The 22,107-nt window shown below is 39.5% G+C and overlaps 1 protein-coding gene across 5 annotated transcripts in view; it reads left to right on the top strand.

The window, feature by feature from the left end:
* The window catches only part of CNTN5 (contactin 5), a 934,652-nt gene that overhangs the window by 845,249 nt on the left and 67,296 nt on the right, over positions 1-22,107 (top strand). For 4 of the 5 annotated variants that reach the window (XM_089512786.1, XM_089512784.1, XM_089512785.1 and 1 more), the window contains 4 exons: positions 3,221-3,348; positions 5,970-6,145; positions 16,087-16,164; positions 17,036-17,156. In XM_089512786.1, the coding sequence (XP_089368912.1) occupies positions 3,221-3,348; positions 5,970-6,145; positions 16,087-16,164; positions 17,036-17,156 (503 nt within the window). The remainder of the gene's footprint in view (positions 1-3,220; positions 3,349-5,969; positions 6,146-16,086; positions 16,165-17,035; positions 17,157-22,107) is intronic. The other variant, XM_089512787.1, reaches the window with a different exon arrangement.

Below are 22,107 nucleotides of genomic sequence, written 5' to 3'. Positions count from 1 at the left end.
AGGAAATGAGATTCCATCAAAACATTAGAAGGAACCTCTTGACAGTAAGAGCTGTTCAACAGTGGAACACACTCCCGCGAAGAGTGGTGGCGTCTCCTTTTTTGGAGGTCTTTAAAAAGAGGCTGGATGGCCATCTGTCGGGGATGCTTTGATTGAGAGTTCCTGCATGGCAGGGGGTTGGACTGGATGACCCTTGTTGTCTCTTCCAACTCTATGATTCTATAATCATTCCATATTCTCAGTGCTCCCTCCAGCAACAGATAAAGTCAGACCTCCATATTCATGGATACTTTATCCAGAGATTCAAGTATCCACAGCTTGAAAATATTCCAAACATGTATAAATTCAAACCCTGATTTTGCTGTTATATATAAGGGACACATTTTTCCTATGTTATACTACACAATGCAACTTGAGCATCCAATGAATTTTGGTATTTTGGCATGTATTGCTTACAACTTGCAAAGGTGCTAGTACAGCGTTCAGTGAAGATCTAGTCACTAAGCAACCTGTTTGCCAGCCACTGCTTGACACACGACCATAAATGGAGCAATTACACCATAGAGCCAAATAGGAACCATAACAGAATGTCATGATATGAGATCCACCAGGAGCCATAATGGAATGTTATGATATGGCATCCACCTGTATGTAAACTGCTAAGAGAGTCTCTCTTGCCACCTTAAGGTGGAACCGATATCTCAGTTCATGAGCTGGTCCACGACCCCAAAATCTCTGGCTATCATGGTCCCATATGGGAATCAGCTAAATGTGCTCTGTAAAACTAATAATTAATCAAAATCCAAAAGAATGCCTAAAATGTGAGCCTTTACAGGAGTGTGGCAGGGGGAGGCAAAGCAGTGAAGTGCCATATATGCCTAAAGTCCACCCAGCAGTTGTTAGCAGCAGGGCATTTAGAGTGATGGTACCTAGGGTTGGCAGGGCAGGAATGTCCTAGGCGCTGAGATTTTAGAAACAAAACTTGAGACCTATGGAAGACCACTTGTCACGGAGTGGGCCATAGTGTGTTTATGTGCCTTCAAGTCACCTGTCAACTTATAGTGACCCCATTAATTTCATAGGGATTTCTAAGCAGAGAATACTCAGAGGGGTTTTTGCCAGTTCTTTCCTTTGAAATATAGCCTACAGAACCTGGTGTTCATTGGTGGTCTCTCATCCAAGTACTAACCAGGGCTGACCCTGCTTAGCTTTCAAGACCAGACAAGATCTTGTGCCTTTAGAGTATTTAGACAGTTATCAAGGTTAAAAAATGTCTTTTGTTGTTTTATAAGACTTATTGGCTGAAGAGAGTCTCATTGTCATGACAAATGTGCCACCATTTGTTTGAAATGTGAATTTGGTCCCTGGTCTAAGCAATTCATGGAATAAGCTAAATAGGTGTGAAAGGAGAGTGAGTGATGGATTACAAGAATGCTAACTGTTGACAACCAAGTCAATTCTGCTTAATCATGTTGCATACATTTGAGTGTTAGGTTCCATTATAGTACTTTACAATAATCTAATCTAAGGGTCATGAAGGCATGAATGACTGTTGCTACCCTCAAAACTGTTGCAGATCAAAACTGAGTGAAAGATCCATAGCTCAATGGAAGAATAATATGTTTTGCATACATAACATGGCAAGTTAAATCTCCTTTTCAAGAATATCAGGAGCAGTGCTCGGAAGTAATTCTGCAGAACATCTTGAATGGGCTAAGAATCTGACATGGTACAAGGCAGCTTCATGTTCTTATGTGAAGATAATGAGGATATCATCTATATGCCTTGTTCTGAATCAATTGGCACACACACACACGCACACACACGCACACACACTTTCCCCACATAGTGGTTATAAGGTATCAGTGGTTTGATGTGCAAAGGCTCACTGTAACCCTCCCCATAGCCCCATTATTGAAGAGATTCTAAAAATGCAGGCAGGAGTATTGTTGGCACATATCAACAAACCAGTTACAGAAGTTTTAATTTCTAGCAGGATTAGTTTTTTAAAAAAATCTTACCAAACTATACCTCAAAGATTTTTGGCATCCCTGAACCCTTAGTTACTATAGTTCCTCATTTGCAGTTCTGAAGACACAGGGAAAAAGAAAGAATATGAACTGCTTTTTTGGCAGTGAAACAGAATGACATGGTGACTATGGGTGGTTGGTTTGGGTTTTGGGATGTTGCAGGGATGGAGGCAGGATTTTAGGAAGGGGGGGTCCAGACTAGGTGCCACTATTATAATGGGGCTTGGGTGCAGCAGCGCAGCAGCACACACCATTCATTTTTCTAATGAAAAGGGGGTCCAAACCCCAAGGACCCCCTCCCCCTTGGCTACGTCCCTGGATGATGGAACATGATGTGGGTAGATCTTGATGATTCAGCTCCTGTTCTGGTCCACCATTTCAACTATGTTTTAATTTTATTGCTATGTTTTTAGCTAATTTTGATTTACTGTTTATGATCCACTTTAGGTTCCACATTGGGAGAAAGCTGACATATAAATGTGATGAAAAAATAAAGCAAATAATTAATAAATACACAAAGTATTTTAGAGTGATGGAAGAGGGATCCCATACAGGGCTGCTATTTTCATGACTAGCTGTGCAGTTCCTATATTTCTTATATTTAAGAGTGGGATTTTAGTGCCTCCGACATCATAATGTGCTGGCAGAACTATAAGAAATGGAAATTATATGGATTCATAGCTAGAATTCATTTTCATCTCCATGCTACACTGGCATTGAATATACTATAAATCATCTTTTGGCTATATATAATTAATTATTTCGCCATCTGTGTTTACTTCATATAATTTTTTGTTAGATTTGAGTTTTAAGGTCACTGTTAGATTCCAGTGGAACAGCTGGCACTTAATATTAAAACATCTTCTGATGACAAAGTTGCATTTTTCAAGCCTGAAAGAGAGGTGTCTTCTTTTTTTGGAAACTCATTTACATTTTTACCTTTTGAAGGTTTTTGAAGATAAATCCACTTGTTTTGGGAATCAGGAAAAAATGTACTGCAGAAGGCAAGGGAATAAAATGATAATATTTCAGGCTTATTTAAAAACAGCATTGTGACACCATTGTTCAGGAAATGGGCCGACATCCACAAGTCTATTTCTGAGGGTGAAAAGACTCTACAGATATTGTCTGTACTTGAGATAATTCTGCATATGTTATTTCAGGATAAAAACCTTTTTTATAATTTTCAGGATAACTGTTCTTCCAGATGGGAGCCTGCGAATCCTGAATGCCTCCAAATCTGATGAAGGAAAATATGTCTGCCGAGGAGAAAATGTATTTGGTTCAGCAGAAATAACAGCTTCTGTGTTTGTTAAAGGTAAGATTGTGGGGGTGAGTTTATTTATTTATTTATTTATTTTGGCTTTCTATAACAGTTACATTTTTCTGGAAGCAAGAGTTCATTTTGTCCCAGTTCTGCCTCAATTTGTGGTTTGTAGTTTTTTATTTTTGTTTTTTAATGTACATGAAAATTTGAATTACTTCAAATATCAAACATGTATCCCCTCCGGATGCACACACAAAAACAGTGTCAAAGTAACTTAGGAATGAAAACAAAAAAAAACTGTCATCAATAGAATACAAAAAAAAAACCCCTAATATATACCAGGGGTGGACAAACATGGAAAACTATGTGTCTGCATTTGCTCCCCAAGAGTGAGGCACACTCTCCACATCTCCCCAAGAAAAAAATGGGTCTGGGATACATGAAAGGGTTGTTTTAGGCCCATGAAAGGGTTGTTTTCACAACAGGAAGCAAATGGAAGTTATTCCCTGTTAACCTCCTGATATATATATATTTTAAAAATCTTCTCCTGGGCCTAAAATAGCCTGGGACAGCACAAATATTGTGAAAATGCTACCAATGGCCCCAAGAGGGGTTGGAGAACAAATATTTTGGAACACCTGTGGCCTCAAAATGGCTTTAGAGGCTGCATGTGACCCAAGGGCCACATGCTGGCCACACCTGATGAAAACCACCATCACTGAGAATTGTAATACGGTGCTAAAACACAACAGTATCCCTTTGGTAACATACAAGATTTTGTTCTGGAGTAAAGTGCATGTGTCTTTTTAAGTTCACTGCATAATGGAGTGTCCAGTACTCCTCTTGGCAATGGCTCCCATTGTGCAAGCCTGCTTCAAGGTGCAGGATTGTGATTCTCTAACCTTTTAAGGGACATGGCCATTCATTGGTCAAGGAAGGGGCAAGGGTGCCCAGGCAGCATTTAACTGCACTTAAGACAGAAAAGCAGTCATCACTTCACTTTCCCAAATTCCAGCATACTTTATTATCAATTGTGCATCGCCCTGGGGGCTCTGGTGGGTTGAGAAGTGACAAATAAATGCCAGTAATAATGACAATAACAACTCCCAATGGAGAGGGAAGCTGCGGCACTCCAACAATATCTAAAGAACCATACAATCAGGTTATTTATTTATTTATCTGTTTAATTTATACCCAACCTTTCTCCCAAAAAGGGATGCAAAGACGCTTATAGAAAATTTAATACAGTGTTAACTTATAAAAGTTCAAAAACAATGAAAAGGACAGTTCTGTTTTTAAGAGCATATCGTTCACAGTTCTTCAAAACACATAGATAAATCATTAAAAGGTGAAAGTATCATACAATCATAGAGATGGAATAGACCACAAGGGCCATTCAGGCCAGCCTCCTGCCATGCAGGAAGACACAACCAAAGTACTTCTGACAACCTCTGTTTAAAAACCTCCAAAGAAGAAGACTCCACCACCCTCCGAGGGAGTGTGCTCCACTGTCAAACAGCTCTTACTGTTAGGAGGTACCTCCTAATGTCTACTTGGAATCTCTTTTCTTGTAGCTTGAATCCATTGCTTCATGTCTTAGTCTCTGGAACAGCAGAAAATAATCTTGCTCCATCATCAGTATGACATCCCTTCAAATATTTAAACATGGCTATGTGAGGGATTCTCTGGGTCCTCCTATCTTCCTTGCCTGAACTGCATGGGACCCCTTGAGAGACCTTTTATTTAAATAACTCACTGCCTCTCTCTGATAATTGACTCCTTCCACCTTTGCAATGCATTAGGACATTGTTGGGGAATTACACTGGCACTTCCCTTGTCAACCACAGGGAAGAACTGGGCCAAGCTAAAGTATGTGAAAAGGAGTGCAAGAGAAGAAGAGTATTTTTTTTTTAAAGAAAATGGTTTTATTCTAAGTAAGGAAATGCTATAGCATAAAGTTATCTCTTTACATGAAGAATTTTCATGTCCTTCAGTCACAGATAGGAAGTATAAGTTAGAGAGTAAAATCATTTCAGCCAAACCAAGAAAAGGATCAAAACATCCTAACACCACTGACTGGTACATTTTCCTGATTTTACTCACAGATCAGGTGGGATTTGTAGTCCTTGGTGTTTCTGGATAGCTGGGAGTCTGGATTCTATTGTCCAACTTCCACCAGCTTTTCCCTATACAGACCCCACTCCAGATGTTCCTTTGTTTCAGAACTCTGTCATCTGTTTAGAGAGAGAGCCAGATACAAACATATAGCAAATCCCCATCATGCTTTCAAGCTTTTTAAAAACCTATTCTTGGAACCACCTCAAAGGTTCATGCTTCTCTCCAACTGCTCATCTCATTGAACATTTGCTACCTCATCATCTCTGTGATGCTATCTTATCAACTTGTAACACTACCTCTTCACACATTTTAACCCTTTGTTATCTGAGAGGAAAGCTCTGATAAATGGAAGGAACTCCCATTTATCACAGGCTATCTGCACAGCCCATTCAAAACACCTTTCCGTTTCATCATTAAAATACCAAAGGTGTACCAAAATAAAAAGGCTGTTGCCTGTGGAAAGAAAACAGAAAGGGGTCAACTATGTTCCTCAACCCTAATGTAGACAACTGTTACACTACTGTTGTAATTGTTGTTTCCTTTTATCACTTTAGAGCCTACCAGAATAGACCTGTCCCCTAAGAAGACTGAGCTAACAGTGGGAGAAAGCATTGTCCTGAGCTGCAAAGCCCTTCATGACCCCACCTTAGATGTCATTTTCCACTGGACTCTGAACGGGCAGCCCATTGATTTTGAGAAAGAAGGAGGACACTTTGAAAGCATCAGGGCGGTAAGCACCAAAATCCATTTTCTATGAAATGTCTAATAGAAAGCTGTTTGCCAGAGAAGTCTGTGCTTCACTGCCAAAGTTTAAACATGACTGAAAGAAATGTAATTACAGTCAAGGGGGAAAGGAAAAGAAAAAAGAAAGAAATGTTAGCTCACTGAATAAAGTATCTCATTTGAGTTAATTGAAGCATGGAATATTTGCTTTTGTCAAGAAGGAAATAGCCATGAATCTTGCATTATGGCTGTTGATGAGACATTCATGAGTCTAGTGAGAATGCAGACCATACCTTTACAAAAAAAATAATGAGTTCACACTCAAAGGCTGGAAAGTTACTTTAAAAAAGTAATTGACTAAAGTTCCAAGGGCTCCACAATGGTAAGCTGCAATTATGCTTAAATTTAAAGTAACACTTTGCTTCCTTATTTCTCAAAAGTAGTTACAATCACTGCTTTTAGATATTTTTAGAAAAACCTGGTTCCTACAAGTAACTGACCTCTAGTACAAAACACATTCTCCTACAATCCATCATACCATTGCCATATCATCTCCCAAAAAAAAAGAGTGCAAGAGAGCGGAACAAGAGATGACATGAACCAGACTTGAACCATGTCATAAGCCTTCTTCACTAGTTTATGAGTACACGACACAAAGGGAATGAAGTTTTGTATGCTTATAGTCATAATGTAATCCAGTTTTTAAATGAAAAAAAATTAATTACATATAATCACTTATTTCTTATTAATTACTTCCTGATTCTGCCATACAGCATGCATGGTTCTGTATACAGTGCGCCCATGTTATACACAGGTGCGCTGTACACGGCTTTGAGCATACACACTCAAGCCACATGGGAGCACATGGGGCACAAGTGACAGTGCATCCCATTCAGATGAATGGGTATGTACCTGTGGCGCGTGCACGCCATCGTGTGCACAAGCCCCATTCAAGTGAACGGGGCTCAAATATAGGCGGAATTCGCCTTACGTGAGGGGGTCCCACGTAAGGCAAGGGTCCACTGTAATAGCAATAGCAAGTACATTTCTATAAGTGCACTTAAGCACTTCCTAAGTGGTTTACAATGTGTAAGCTAATTTCCCCCAACAAGCTGGGGACTCATTTTATCGACCTTGGAAGGATGCCAGGCTGAGTCAACCCTGAGCCCCTGGCTGGTATCAAACTCACAACCTTATGGTTTATGAGTGAGTAGCTGCAATACAGGCATGTAACCACTGCACCACCAGGGCTCCTACTGTATAAATACTTATTAATCAGTATTAATAATATATGCATATTATTCAAAGACATAGCCTTGTTAGTCTGGAAAATTAGTATGCAAAGGGATCTTGTAGCACCTTTGAGATCAAACATTGATCAGAATGGTGACAGCAGCCAATAAATAAGAAGAATACTACGGACAGGAAGGGCAGCTATGAAATAACTAGATAAGTTCCTAAAGTGTAAAGACTTACAACTTAGCACCAAAGTCAAAATAGCCCTCCCTTCAGCCACCATCTTGGGGCGAGAGAGGCAGGCAAGCTCCAACTGCCTGCCTGTAAGAAGAAAAAGCCCTCCTTCCGACCACCATCTTGAGGGGAAGAGAGGCCTGTTATGGGTGGTTTTTTTTTACTTTGTATTGTACTTCCTGTTGTATACCGCTTTGATCTAATTTGGAAAAGCGGTATATAAATAAACATTATTATTATTATTATTATTATTATTATTATTAAAATCATGAAAAGGTGAAATACATTGACGTTTATCGCATGGCCCCTAAAACGGGCCCAGTGTGTTCTAAACGTGAATGCGCGCGGGCATGCACGGAATGGGATGGGGCCAAGAACCCCATTTTATTGCACACTGGAACACTGCCTTTGCCACCGGGCATTCCAGTTGCGTCCCCATTCTGTTCCAGAGGGGGCCATTTCTGGGAACTGTTTCTAAGCGTCCCCAGAAATGGTGCTCTCTGGAACGGAACGGGAACGCAACTGGATTGCCCGGTGGCAAAGGTGGCGTTCCAGCGTGCAATATAAAATGGGGTTCTTGGCCCCATCCTGTTCCATGTGCGCCTGCGCACATTCACATTGAGAACTCACTGGGCCCGTTTTAGGGACTGTGCGATAAACTCCGTTGTATATTGTAAATAAGTGACTTTAGAATGTATATGATAGAAACAAACTTAAGTTTATGACAAGCAATCGTTCAAATGCATAAAAGAAGTATGAAGATCTGCTAGGCAGGAGTCCTATGGGAAAAAATATGTTAATGTAAGAAAGTGTGGAAGACAAATGATTGACTCCTATTTTATTTTATTTTAAAAAAATATTTTTTAAAAAATCAAGAAGTGAAGACACCTAAAAAAAAGTTGGATAGCATGAATGATAGCAAGGTCCATTCAGATTAGTCATTAAAAAAGATGGAGAAGGAAAAAAGCAATATTTTGTAAATACCTTATACACATAGCTTGAAGGTAATTTTGTATAAAACAACATTTGTGTACACTGAACCATTAGAAAGCAAAGGTGTCACTCTCTCAGCCACCCATGTGGACAATTTTGTAATATTTAGGTTTTGGAATTCTAGATAAGCAGTACTCATCCTGTAGCTTTAAAATACAGTTTTTCTCCTTGAGTCTCACATTCTTACATATAGAAAATAGCATTTCATAGGGAAAGCTAGACTGAACTTTTCTGCCAGATATATTTGTTTCTAGCTTGCTTGTTTTCTCAGTACCTTTTTTACATGAGGTAACAAGGAGCTTTTTTAAAATAAATTTTAGGCAGTAGGTAATCATAAATCACATGAATAGTAGATACAACTGCAATATACTAGTGTGTTTTCCTCAGCTGTATGGTCTATGCTTGGTTACTTAGGACCACATTCTTTTTCATTTAGAAGTATACACATAGAGAGAAAATCCTCAGACCTGGGAATTTGACAGCACTAATGCAGAAGAGTGTCGTATTCACACTTCACACAACAGACATCATGAATTCCAGCACAAGTGTTTGGAGGGAGTGCTATAAAATAACAACAAGAGAGAAAGAAACAAATACACAACATGAATGCAGCAATCCCTGTCAGAATGTCTTATCAGGTATTTTCTAGCAACACCACACTTACCATAAGTAGTCTGTATAAAAAAGAACAAATACACAGACCAAGGATTCAAAATGTACAGAGGGGAACATGATTAATTTCTGTGGACCCATAATCTCAGACAGTGAAGCTAAGTAAAGAATGGTCATTTCTTACAAATGTATCTATCCCATGATATCCAAAAAATAACAAATTGCACTGCCTTGATTAATAGGCTTTGTCTGTCTGTCTGTCTGTCTATCTATCTATCTATCTATCTATCTATCTATCTATCTATCTATCTATTTGTTTGTTTCTCTCTCCTCCCCCCCCCCCTCTCTTTGTGTGTGCGTGCAATATCACTTTTATTTTTTACCATCCTGAAATTGACTACTGATCATGGACCTGGTGCAACAGGGGCCAGTGTGGTCCTGGTGCAGTCCCATCTGCTTCAGACATTTGTGCATAATTTTCTTTCAAGAGAACAAATCCATAAATCTTATGATCCATCAAGATGAAAGAGATACAGTGGGGCTTCCCAGATATCTGGGTCTCAAGCCAACATTCTCTTAGTGGTATTACTGGTATTAATATCCACATGCAGACCTATGCTATGTTGAGACATATACCCTTCCAGCTTACTGTAAAGACCTTGAAACCACCTCACATGTCCATTTCATGCTTCTCAACAAATAGCCAGGATCAGTGAATCTTCTGGCAACCTCCAGTATTATGATGACAGAAGTGCTGAGATCTCTGAAGGACCCCTGTGGATCTCAGCAGTGATGTCATCATTGTGTGCCTGGCACTGTGTGTCTGGCTAGGGAGCTCTGGTAGCACAGTGATTAAATGCCGGCACTGCAACCACTCACTCACAAGCCACAAGGTTGTGAGTTCAATCCCAGCCAGGGGCTCCAGGTTTGACTCAGTCTGGCATCCTTCTGAGGTTGCTAAAATTAGTACTCAGCTTGTTGAGGGCAATTAGCTTACACATTGTAAACCACTTAGGGAGTGCTTAAGTGCACTGATAAGTGGTATAGAAATGCACTTGCTACTTGGTATTGCTATTGCTATGTGGACATAGCAAGATGATTCTCTAATCCTACCTTCTCACTCTGAAGCACAGAATGACCATGAGGGCTATCTTGGGGGGCTTTATAGTAAATTGGCACACTTTTGGATGCTGTGGAGGGAGGGAGGGAATCACAATCCCTACAGTGGCTAAAAAGGGGGGCAATCATAGAATCATAGAGTTGGAAGAAATCTTCATGCATATTGAAAGTGGATGTCTCTAAGATAATATTGGCCCCGAACTCACTTCTCTCAACATTCTCTGGAGATGGCAGCCACAGATGCTGGCAAAACATCTGGAATAAACTCTTCTAGAACATGGCCACATAGCAGCCCTAAAAACCCACAAAACACCTATAACTTCCCTGTCTTTGCAATTCTGGGGAAAGAGCCCAAACTGAACCTTTACTAGTGCTCTGACTGCAACATAAGAATGATAGGCAACCATTTCCCATCTAGGCCACAAGTTGGAAAATCTTACCTAAAAGTATTCTTACTCTGTACTGTTGGAATATCTGCATTCCACCATATTCTGTTAGGTTGCTCTTCTCTCTACCACCTGGAAGTCTATGATTCATCCAGCTCACTCTGCCTTTTACATATGTAGATTGAATACACATTTCCTTTCCTGAGAAGCACATTAGGAGTCAATTGCTGCAAACTCCCTCATAGTGTGTCAGCTACAATTTTTAAATGCACTGAGGCAATAACACCACACAGTCACTGTATATATGATATTTTTATTTTTCTTTAACAACAAAGCACACATTAAATCTAAATTATTCTCAGAGGTTGAGGAAAATGTGGTGTGATTTTGGTCTTACCCCTTAACTATTGGTGGCTTTATATCAAAAACATTAATCTTCTTGAATACTCTATATTTCATGGCTAATAAGCGTTGTTGTACTAGACAAGCTGCAAACTTTGCATCCCCAAGGTGGCACTTTACTGAAGTGAAATACGGTGATTCATCACATCATCCATCTTCAGAGTCCTAGTGAAGTAGCTGGGCTGTGAAGTACCTAAGAACATCAGAAACTCTACAACGGAAACATGGGAATTGATGCCTTTCTGCCCCCTGCCCCTGCCCCCCACATTGCCACCATGCACTCTGACATTGGCAAGTGTCAATAAATCCTTCAGGTCTGATGTACAGAAGGAAGAATTTTGCTATCAGTACACTATCAAATGTATGTGCATGTTCACACACTTGTTCAACATTTATTCAGAGGCTGAAATTCCCCAAGATCTATAAAGAGATGTTACAGGTCTATTTGAATTCAAAGGCTAGAATCCTATTGGTATTTAACGCATACATAGGTTGCCCTACAGAGGTAGTTGAACATTTTTGTCCAATGTGGAACATCTGCATTCATTTCAAGGTTACAGAAAAAAAGTTCTGTGCAGTGCTGTTGTGCATGTGCATGCAGATCCACCTTATGCATTGCAAATGTGGATATGCATTTCACCTTGCACATGCACGTGCAAGATACTCGTACACATTCACTTGCAGATTCAGTTATGCAATTCACCAACCATGTGGCACTGAAAAAAATATTATTTAATTCCATAGCCATAAAAATGAAATTCAATACAGAGAAATTTAAGGTACTGCAGTTTGAGTGGAAAAGGAAATGCACAAATATAGGATGGGGATACCTGACTGGACGAGACTACGTGTGAAAAGAATCTAGGGATCCAAGTAAACCACAAGTTGAATATGAGTCAAGAGTGTGATTCAGCAGCTAAAAAGACCAATGCAATTTTAGGCTCCATAAATAGAAGCATAGTCTCTAAATCAAAGGAAGTAATAGTGCTACTCTATTCTGATTTGGTCATGCCCCACCTGGAATACTGTGTCCAGTTCTGGGCACCACAATTAAAAAAATATTGAGAAACTGGAGCATGTCAAAGGAGGGTGACTAAAATGGTTAAGGGTCTGGAAACCATGCCCTATTAGGAACGGTTTAGGGAGCTGGAGAAGAGAAGGTTAAGAGTTGATATAATCATATAATCATAGAATCGTAGAGTTGGAAGAGACCACTAGGGCCATCCAGTCCAACCCCCTGCCATGCAGGAAATCCAAATCAAAGCATCCCTGACAGCCCTGTTTAATAGCCCTGTTTAAATACATGAAGGAATTTACAGCGCTTTATAAATAAAAGATAATAATAATAATAATAATAATAATAATAATAATAATGTCATGTTGAGGAGGGAGCAAGCTTGTTTTCTACTGCTCCAGAGAACAGGACTCGGAACAATGGATGCAAGCTACAGGAAATGAGATTCCACCTCAACATTAGGAAGAACGTCCTGATAGTAAGGGCTGTTCAACAGTGGAACACACTCTCTCGAAGTGTAGTGGAGTCTCCTTCTTTGGAGGTCTTTAAGCAGAGGCTGGATGGCCATCTGTCAGTATGCTTTGATTGAGAGTTCCTGCATGGCAGGGGGTTGGAATTGATGGCCCTTGGGGTCTCTTCCACCTCTATAATTCTTGACGTAGGATCTCAGTCAAAGCATTTTTACAACAGGATTGGTTCATCTCATTTTCTCAAGTGGCAGAAATATACAGGAATTGTCTGTGTTCATTGTCTATTTCCTTGGGATAGGAATATATGCCACATATTAGAAACTTCTAAGCTATTGCTACTATTCTCAAGACAGTTTTCCGAGTTACTGACAGCAGTTGTAATAGAGTTCAGTTGAACATGTGCACAATCCCATGGAGCCCTTCATTCCAAATATGAGGGAAATATTTAGATGTGCCCACATGTCTGGATATGCTGGGGGCAGGGTTTCTCTTCATGCTCTTTCCTCCACAATCTTTTAATCCTCACATGTGCAGGCTCACTGCCAGCACAGATTTACAAATCTATTTTCTTTGTAATATTCCTTTGCATACAAATATATAATCTGAACATTTGGGAAGCAACCAAACCCTAAATGGAAAAAAAAAGGGCAGCCTCTGAAATTGCAGTGGATTGCTTAAGAATAATACATCTGTCTGCAATTTCAGTCAACTATTCTTAAGGCAACTGTCGGTCTGTCTGTTTCTGCCCAAAGTCAGAGTGCAAACTTCTGCATTTCCTGACACAGAAATACCAACAGTCTCTAATTGACCCTGCAAACACATTGCTTGTTCAAGAAAAAGTAGTGTAGAAAAGTAATTTGTTCAGGCTCTGGTTCAGTAGTAGACCTCTTGCTTTGGATGAAAAGGTTCCAGGTTCAATCCCTGGTTAAGAAACGGGTTAGGGAAAATCACATAGCTGATGGGAAAATCTTCTCCTTGTGACTCTGAAGAGCTGCTATCAGGCAGAATAGAAAATATAGAACTAACTAGATAAATAGCTCAATGCCTTTTATTAAGCTTCATGTGCCATACCTCCCTTAGAATGCTGTGCTGAGTTCTGGGCACCACCATTTAAGAAGAATGTTGACAAATGGAGGCATGTCCATTCAAAGTTTTATGCCCATGACCTCCCTGATTGAGTCTAACCATCTGGCATGCAGTCTGCATCTCTTGCTATTGCCCTCAACCCTCCTTATATTTTTTCCTTTTCAAAATAGTCATGCCTTCTCATTATGATAGCCACATTTAAATATTTGAAGGGAATTCATATTGAGGGTGGATCATCACGCTTGTTTTCTGCTGCTCCAGAGTCTAGGACATGGAGCAATGGATTCAAACTAAAAGAAAAGAGATTTCACTGTAACAGAAGGAAGAATTTCCTGACAGTAAGAGCTGTTTGTTAGTGTCATATGGAGAAGTAGATGGAAATACCAGTCTACTGCATCCTGCTTGACAAGAGAACAAACCCACTGTATTGCTTGTAGCAGCTGCTGCCCAGTAAGTCAGTGGAGTGGGAGGGCAGGAGACACTATTTCATGAAGTATGCTTAACTTATACTTAGCCAAGTAATCAGCTGCTCTAGAATAATTTCCAAATAACCATGTGTGTGTGTTTGTTGTGCAAAATTTCTGTTTTTTACATCTAAACCAGCCATTTGCACAATAAAAGTCTTGCACAGAAAACAGCAATTTTGCACAACAAAAACATGTGACTCTGTTTTGCCATCTTTGCAAAATGAGTGAACCTCTGAGGCAATTTGTGCTTTTGTGTGTAACAAATTTTGAAAGGTAGAAAACTGATAATTTTGGGAAGAATTTCAGAACTTCTCCAGATTCTGTTCCATTACACCAGTGGCTCAACATCAGATGAAGCATCAAAGGACTAATACAAGGGATTCTAGACAATGAGTGAGAGAGGCATGAGAGCAAGTAAACCAAAACTACCAAAACTCTTTAAAATACAGTAATGAGATATTGCAAGCATTATATAAAGGAGGATGCAATTCAGCAAGAGGGCCCCCAGCATATTCCCCCATAAATGCTGAATGGGGTGATGTGTTATTGTCATTCCTTATTAAGTGCAGCAGTGCTAAGAAATGTGGTAGCAATTTGAGAAGAATAGTTTTTCACCTGCCAAACCACATTTTTAAAAGTAGGCAAATAACTTTGTTTTTATTCTGCCTGAGCTTTAGCATACTCTTTAAAACAAAACTTATACAATGCAATGAAAAAGAAAGTCAATAACTTGGTTTAAAATCTAGAATCATACTCAGGCTCACTGCACAGCAGAGCAGAGCAGATTTCATGGAATTAAAACTGGTTCCTCTTGTAAAAAATAATATCACTGGCTGTAATCTTGTATGGCTTGGTATAACACGTAGGTCTACATGTGTATTTGAATGTTTGTATTTGGATTTATGTGTGTAATGAAACAATACATTATAAAGATGTTCCTTTGCTGTCATTAGGTCATTTAGACAATATAAATAGTTAAAACCGACTATTAAAATATGCACTTATCTCCACTATTTTTTATGTAATGCACTGGTGTTAGCATCCAATACTCTAAGTGAAAAACAGTATAAAAATGTTTCGTATAAATTTGTTCATAGCAACATTAAAATGCAAACGGAAGATATACAAGTAATGAAATACTTGTGTGATACTGTATGTTGTAGGTGACAGAATCACCTCCTGCCTGTGAATGTGGATGTGCACATGATAAGAGAGATTGTGGCATGCCTCCACTCACTTTCCTTCTACAGCAGGCATGGCCAATTGAATGGGCTTAGGGGCTAATTTTGCCTCTCCAACGCATGCCCATGGGCCATACACAGTCAAGGTAGTCCAAACACCTTCATTGTCCTCTCCAGACCTTCTCCAGATGATAACAGGAAGTGAAGATGCTATCTTGTTGCCATTTTGAGAGAATGCAGAAGAAAATGGAAGTATTGGAGGAAGTATTGGAGATAGTTCTAGGGATGCTTGTGCTTTTGGGGTGGCGTGTGTGTGGTTTGTTTGTTTTTTGCATGTTTTCATGACTGGGAAGGGGGTTCTGAGCCATTTTATGGGGGAGGGGGTACAGGATCTGCTGCACAATGGCCCCCAGAAAGCTTACCACAAGAAGACTGCAGACCTCAGGTTTCTACTAATATTCTCTATCTATATGCAAATAGATCTTGTAGCACCTTTGAGACTAACTAAAATGAAGATGGTGGTAGCATGAGCTTTTGTAAACTCAAAGCAGATTCAAGTGTATGAAAGCTCCTGCTACCACCTTCTTTCTTTCAGTTAGTCTCGAAGATGCCACAAAATCCTTTTGCATACTGGTTTTCCAGACTAACACAGCTATGTCTTTGAATTCTCTACCTAGTTCTCAAGATTTCAGCATATTCTGCTCTAAATATACACCAGCCACTTTCTAACATTTTGCATCTTTGTAGCTTTCAGGCACTCGTTCTCAGATGGGGTCACTGAAGCGCACGACATGGGGGGAGGCAAAGCATCTTCAGGACCTGAAGGTGGGGCCTGCAAGAGTTCAGAAGAGAAAGGAAAGGAAAATATAAGGGAGCCTAAATAACCTCCTAATTCCTTCTGGGAAATTTTCTGGGGGTGTTTACTTACTTGGAAGTCAAACAGAAAGGGGATGCCACTGTAATTCCTCAACAGCAGCCACCTAATCTTGGAAGTGGAGGTTTGGCTCCTGGTGGGTTGTGGGGCAATGCATGTTGGCATGTTGCTTTCCCTCTGATAGGCAATGCATCTACAGTTGCTACAGTTGCAGCAATTTGATACCATTTTGACTGCCATGGCTCCATTCTGGAATCCTGGGTTTTGCAATTTGTTCAGGTACTTAGAATTTTCTACTAGAGAGAGGTAGTGCTATATTAAGGAGAGTGCAGTAAAGTTCTCTAGCAAATATTTTTAAGTAATTTACCAAATTACAAATCAAAGTATCCTCTAGGACAGAGCCACAGCAGCTAAAGAGGTATCAAACTCCATGTTTGTGTATAAAGTATATTGGACAGACTGTACACTGCAACAACAGAGCATTTGTTTCATATGTATAACAACCCACATGCAATCCCTGACACCCCTAGTTAGCAGATAGCGAGCAAAACAAAGAGATCCAAGAGCTGCTTCCAGTAGAAAGTAGTAGCCTCCATGTAGCAAGTTTTTTTTACTCATCAGAGGGCAATTTCACATACTCATTTTACTCATCATTGACACAGAGATTATTGTAACACAGAGGTTGAGCAGGGACAGTGTTCTGCCAAATTGTAGGTTGGAGTAAGTACTTCCAAAATAATCAAAACTGTTTCTCCATTTTTACTATGAAAAATCTATAATGTTGTTCTGCTATTTTGTCTCTTCTTCTTCTTTTTCTTCTAGCAAGTATCCTCTGCAGATTTAATGATCAGGAACATACTTCTGATACATGCTGGGAGATATGGCTGCAGGATACAAACCACAGCAGACAGTATATCAGATGAGGCAGAACTTCTTGTTAGGGGTGAGTATGCTAATAATGGAGGACATGATCAGCATAAATTATCATACAAAGGAATTTTAATACCTCCCTTGGTCCTTGCAGCTACGCATCCCACTTGATTCATTTTCCTTGTTAAATCATTTGTGTTATTTTTCTTTTAAGATAATATCTTGCAAAGCAAGAGCACGTAGTGAAAGTTTACAGTGGTCCACAAAACAGTGTGTGTAGCAGTTCAAGCGTTGGACTATGACTCTGGAGACTAGAGTTCAAATCTGCTCAGCTGTGGCAACTCACTGGATGTCCTTGGGAAAGTCACATTCCTGTAGTCTTGGAGGACGGCAAAGGCAACCCCCTTCTAAACAAATTGTGCCAAAAAAGCCCTGTGGTAGATCTATTCTTAGGGATACCATAAGCTGAAAACAAATTGAAAGTACATAACAACTTACCATAACAAACATATTGGGGGGGGGGGGGCAATTCTGACTATTTTTAAAGCCTCTGTGATTAACCTACAACCCATCAAAGAGATAGGGGCAGGATTCTTAAATATCTGGATAAGGTACAAATGGGTCAGGATCATCCTTGCCAACAATATTTCTGATTCTATAAAGCAAATCAAGCTTCTAACTAGAAGCAAAAATCATAGAATCATAGAATCGTAGAGTTGGAAGAGACCGCAAGGGCCATCCAGTCCAAACCCCTGCCATGCAGGAAATCCAAATCAAAGCATCCCTGACAGATGGCCATCCAGCCTCTGTTTAAAGACCTCCAAGGAAGGAGACTCTATCACCCTCCGAGGGAGTGCATTCCACTGTCGAACAGCCCTTACTGTCAGGAAGTTCCTCCTAAAGTTGAGGTGGAATCTCTTTTCCTGTAGCTTGCATCCATTGCTCCGGGTCCTGTTCTCTGGAGCAGCAGAAAACAAGCTTGCTCCCTCTTCAATATGACATCCTTTCAAATATTTAAACAGGGCTATCATATCACCTCTTAACCTTCTCTTCTCCAGGCTAAACATCCCCATCCCCAGAATACAGTGGCACTATTACTTCTCTTGATCTAGACACTATACTTCTATTGATGCAGCCTAAAATTGCATTGGCCTTTTTAGCTGTCGCATCACACTGTTCACTCATGTTCAACTTGTGGTCTACTTGGACTCCTAGATCCCTTTCACATGTAGTTTCATTCAGCCAGGTGTCACCCATCCTATATCTGTGCATTTTATTTTTCCTTCCTAAGTGCAATACCTTACATTTCTCCGTGTTGAATTTCATTTTGTTAGCTTTGGCCCAGCTTTCTAGTCTATTCAGGTCATTTTGAATCTTGATCCTGTCCTCTGGGGTATTAGCTATTCCTCCTAATTTGGTGTCATCTGCAAATTTGATAAGTATGCTCCCAATTCTGTCATCCAGGTCATTGATAAAGATGTTGAATAGCACTGGGCCCAGGACAGAGCCCTGTGGGACCCCACTGGTCACTTCTGTCCAGGATGAAAAGGAGCCATTGTTGAGCACCCTTTGGGTTTGGCCAGTCAACCAATTACAGATCCATTTAATAGTTACTTTGTCTAGTTCACATTTTACAAGCTTGTTTGCAAGAATGTCATGGGAAACCTTGTCAAACGCCTTAGTGAAATCAAGATATACTATATCCACAGCATTCCCTTCATCTACCAAGCTGGTAATTTTATCAAAGAAAGAGATTAGATTTGTCTGGCATGACTTGTTTCTCTGAAACCCATGTTGACTTTTTGTGATTATGGCATTGCCTTCTAGATGTTCACAGACTCTCTGTTTAATGATCTGCTCCAGAATCTTTCCTGGTATTGATGTCAGACTAACTGGACGATAATTGTTAGGATCCTCTTTTTCCCCCTTTTTGAAGATAGGGACAACGTTTGCACTCCTCCAGTCTGCTGGGATCTCTCCTGTTTTCCAGGAGTTTTCAAAGAATATTGCCAATGGCTCCGATATTACATTTGCCAGTTCTTTTAATACCCTTGGATGGAGTTCATCTGGTCCCGGAGACTTAAATTCATTTAGATTAACAAGGTGTTCCTCTACTATCTCTTTACTTATTCTGTGCTGAAATTCCTCTATTCTGTCCTCTGCTCCATTATCCTCAGGTTGAGCACCCTTTGCCTTTTCTGAGAAGACTGAGGCAAAGAAGGTGTTGAGTAATTCTGCCTTTTCTCTGTCTTCTGTTAGCATTTTGCCATCTTCTCCATGCAGTGGCTCTACCGTTTCCTTCTACTTCCTTTTGCTGCGGACATATCCAAAAAAGCCCTTTTTATTGTTCTTAACCTCTCTAGCAAGCCTGAGTTCATTCTGCGCTTTAGCTTTTCTGACTTTACCCCTACACATGCCTGCTATTTCTTTGAATTCCTTTTTCGTGATTTCCCCCTTTTTCCATTTCTTATACATGTTCCGTTTCAAACTTAGCTCGGTTGAAAGTTCCTTAGTCATCCATCCTGGTTTCTTGAGACACCTCCCATTTTTCTTTTTCACTGGAACTGTTTGAAATTGTGCCTTCAGTATCTCCCTTTTGGGAAAGTCCCATCCGTCCTGAACTCCTTTATCTTTTAGTATTTCTGACCATGGAATCACCCTCAATACTTCTCTAAGTTTACTGAAATTCGCTCTCCTAAAGTCTAGGATGCTTGTCTGACTATGCCTGGCTTCTCCTTTCCACTGTATTACAAACTCCAGGAGAACATGATTAAACTGACTTTGTTGTACTTTGTACAGCTGATGAAATGGCATGTGATGACATGGAAAAGACAATAATTTTGAATAACGTGGTAAGAAAAGAGGAAAGTAGCATTACATTTGGATTGATTCAATCAAGGAATCCATGAACTTGAGTTTGCAAGACCTGAGCAGGGCTTTTCATGACAAGGTGTATTGGAGGGGTTCTCTCTCTTTCACAGCACCACCATGAGTCAAAGCTGACTTGATGCAACAAAGCAACAAAGGTGACATGAAATATATATAAATAATATACATTATAATATATAAATATAATATTCATTTTTTCACTTGGTGAATCCTTTTTGTAATAAAAAACTTTCAGGAGAATGTTGGGGTTCATAAATCCAGTTTAGAGCATAGAAAATAAGAAATACACTTAAATTTTGAGAAGGATACAGGTTTTGAAATTTCTGTAAAGTCAGTACCCCATATTCACAGATTCTTTGTCCACAGAGTCAACCATCCACAACTTGAAAATATTACACACACACACACTCCAAGAAGCAAACCTTGATGTTGCCATTTTATATAAGGAATTCTCATTTTACTATGCCATTGTATTTAATGAAATTTGAGTATCTACAGATTTTGGTATCCATGGGGAGTCCTGGAACCAAGCTCCAGTGGATACCAAGGGCCTACTGTACTATCTTTCCACCAATAATACACAATATAGTATACACAGTGAAATTTTGATGCTGTAAATCTATTTTAAGGCTGTCTTTAAAAGTAACTAAAGTAGAGCTTCTTGGGAGCAGGGGAATGAGGTTTTTGCATTTCCTATTCCTTTCATAACATCCTAAGCCCTTTCGGGTAGCTCTTCTATGAAGTAGAGCTAGTCTCCCCCCACTTTTTTTTTTACACCAGAAAAAGTTGGAGATGTGCAGGAACATCAGGATAAAAGGTTTCATATGATTGTACAATGTATTTCTGAATAAAGAATTTTTTTCAAAGTAATGATTTTAAAATAAGAATCCTTGTATAAGTCTTTCTCTTAGAATTCAAATGTAGTGATTTGAGACTGGGCAGTGGCCTTGATAATGTAAACTTTAAAAGTCTGAAGACCCAAGAATGTTCCTAAAAGTCATGAAATATTCTTCTCACTTGGCAACACTTGCATTGGTCCTTCAAAACAATTAAAGCTGTGTGTTGAGTTCTCTTCTTGACCCTTTGTAACAAAAGTCAAATTGTTATTGTTAAAGAGATTTCGTCACTGGATGCTGCATTTGAATGTAGGACTCAAACAGGATTTTAAGTATTAGAAGTGTTGTGTTTAAACACCCTGTTAACATTCTATTGAAAGTGAACATTATGACAGACTGTGAACATAAATCAGTTTTACATTATCTTGGGCTTATTATGTTCCTTTTTTCCTTCTTGAGGCATGGAAGTGAAAGACTGGTTATGATATTGGCTTCACAAGTGTTAAATCACCTCTGCCAAAGTCTGATGCAGACAAAATTGCCCATCAGACTCGGTTTGTTGTAAAATAGCACTTCTTTTGGCTTACAGAGATTTATTTATTTTACATTTGTACTCTCACTACATGGCCTTAAAAGCCCTTGGGGCTACTTACAGCACATTAAAGAAAGTAAAGCAGCAATTTTGTAGAAATCCAGAATATTAAAATAATCCAGCATTAACACATTTATGCAGTGAGTTAAGTGAATGTCCTGGGAACACCAGATGCTGTAGCATTAATGAAGTAAGCATGTTTAGACTTAGTTTGTTATCTCAGAGGGAAACCACATATGAGTCCTCTAAAAGCAGAATGTGCACGTACAATAATAAATATTTTGCAGTTTTAAATTGAAAAACAAACAGCAATATTAGCCCCCAAAATAGCAACTGGCATATCTTATTATCCATAAATGGGGAACCTTTTTCATCCCAGAGACCCAAATTCCACTCTGGAAAATGAATTTTCTGACTGAATATGAGATGTGGAAAGCCCAAATGGCACTATGGCAGGTGTAATTGTTTCCAATTTTTGCATTTTCCCACTTACTATGTAAAGTCCAGCACAGTGGCTTTCCTTTCCATTAGCAAGCTCATGTGCAATAGCTTCCAGGCATGGAGAACACGGCTCAGTTCTATGCATATCTATTCCTATAAGAGCCAGTGAAATATATTTCAGGCATGGAAAGCACAAACCAGTCTCCTCCTGTACACTTCTTCAATGCCACAAGACTCAAAACAGAGCATAAAACATACTAGCAGAC

This window comes from Sceloporus occidentalis, unplaced genomic scaffold (genome assembly GCF_023333645.1).
Source record: "Sceloporus occidentalis isolate IW3139 unplaced genomic scaffold, rSceOcc1.0.p SCAF_2, whole genome shotgun sequence".
Classification (NCBI taxonomy): domain Eukaryota; kingdom Metazoa; phylum Chordata; class Lepidosauria; order Squamata; family Phrynosomatidae; genus Sceloporus; species Sceloporus occidentalis.
The sequence above is the reverse complement of the archived record's forward strand: the minus strand, read 5'-3'. Positions and strand labels throughout refer to the sequence as shown.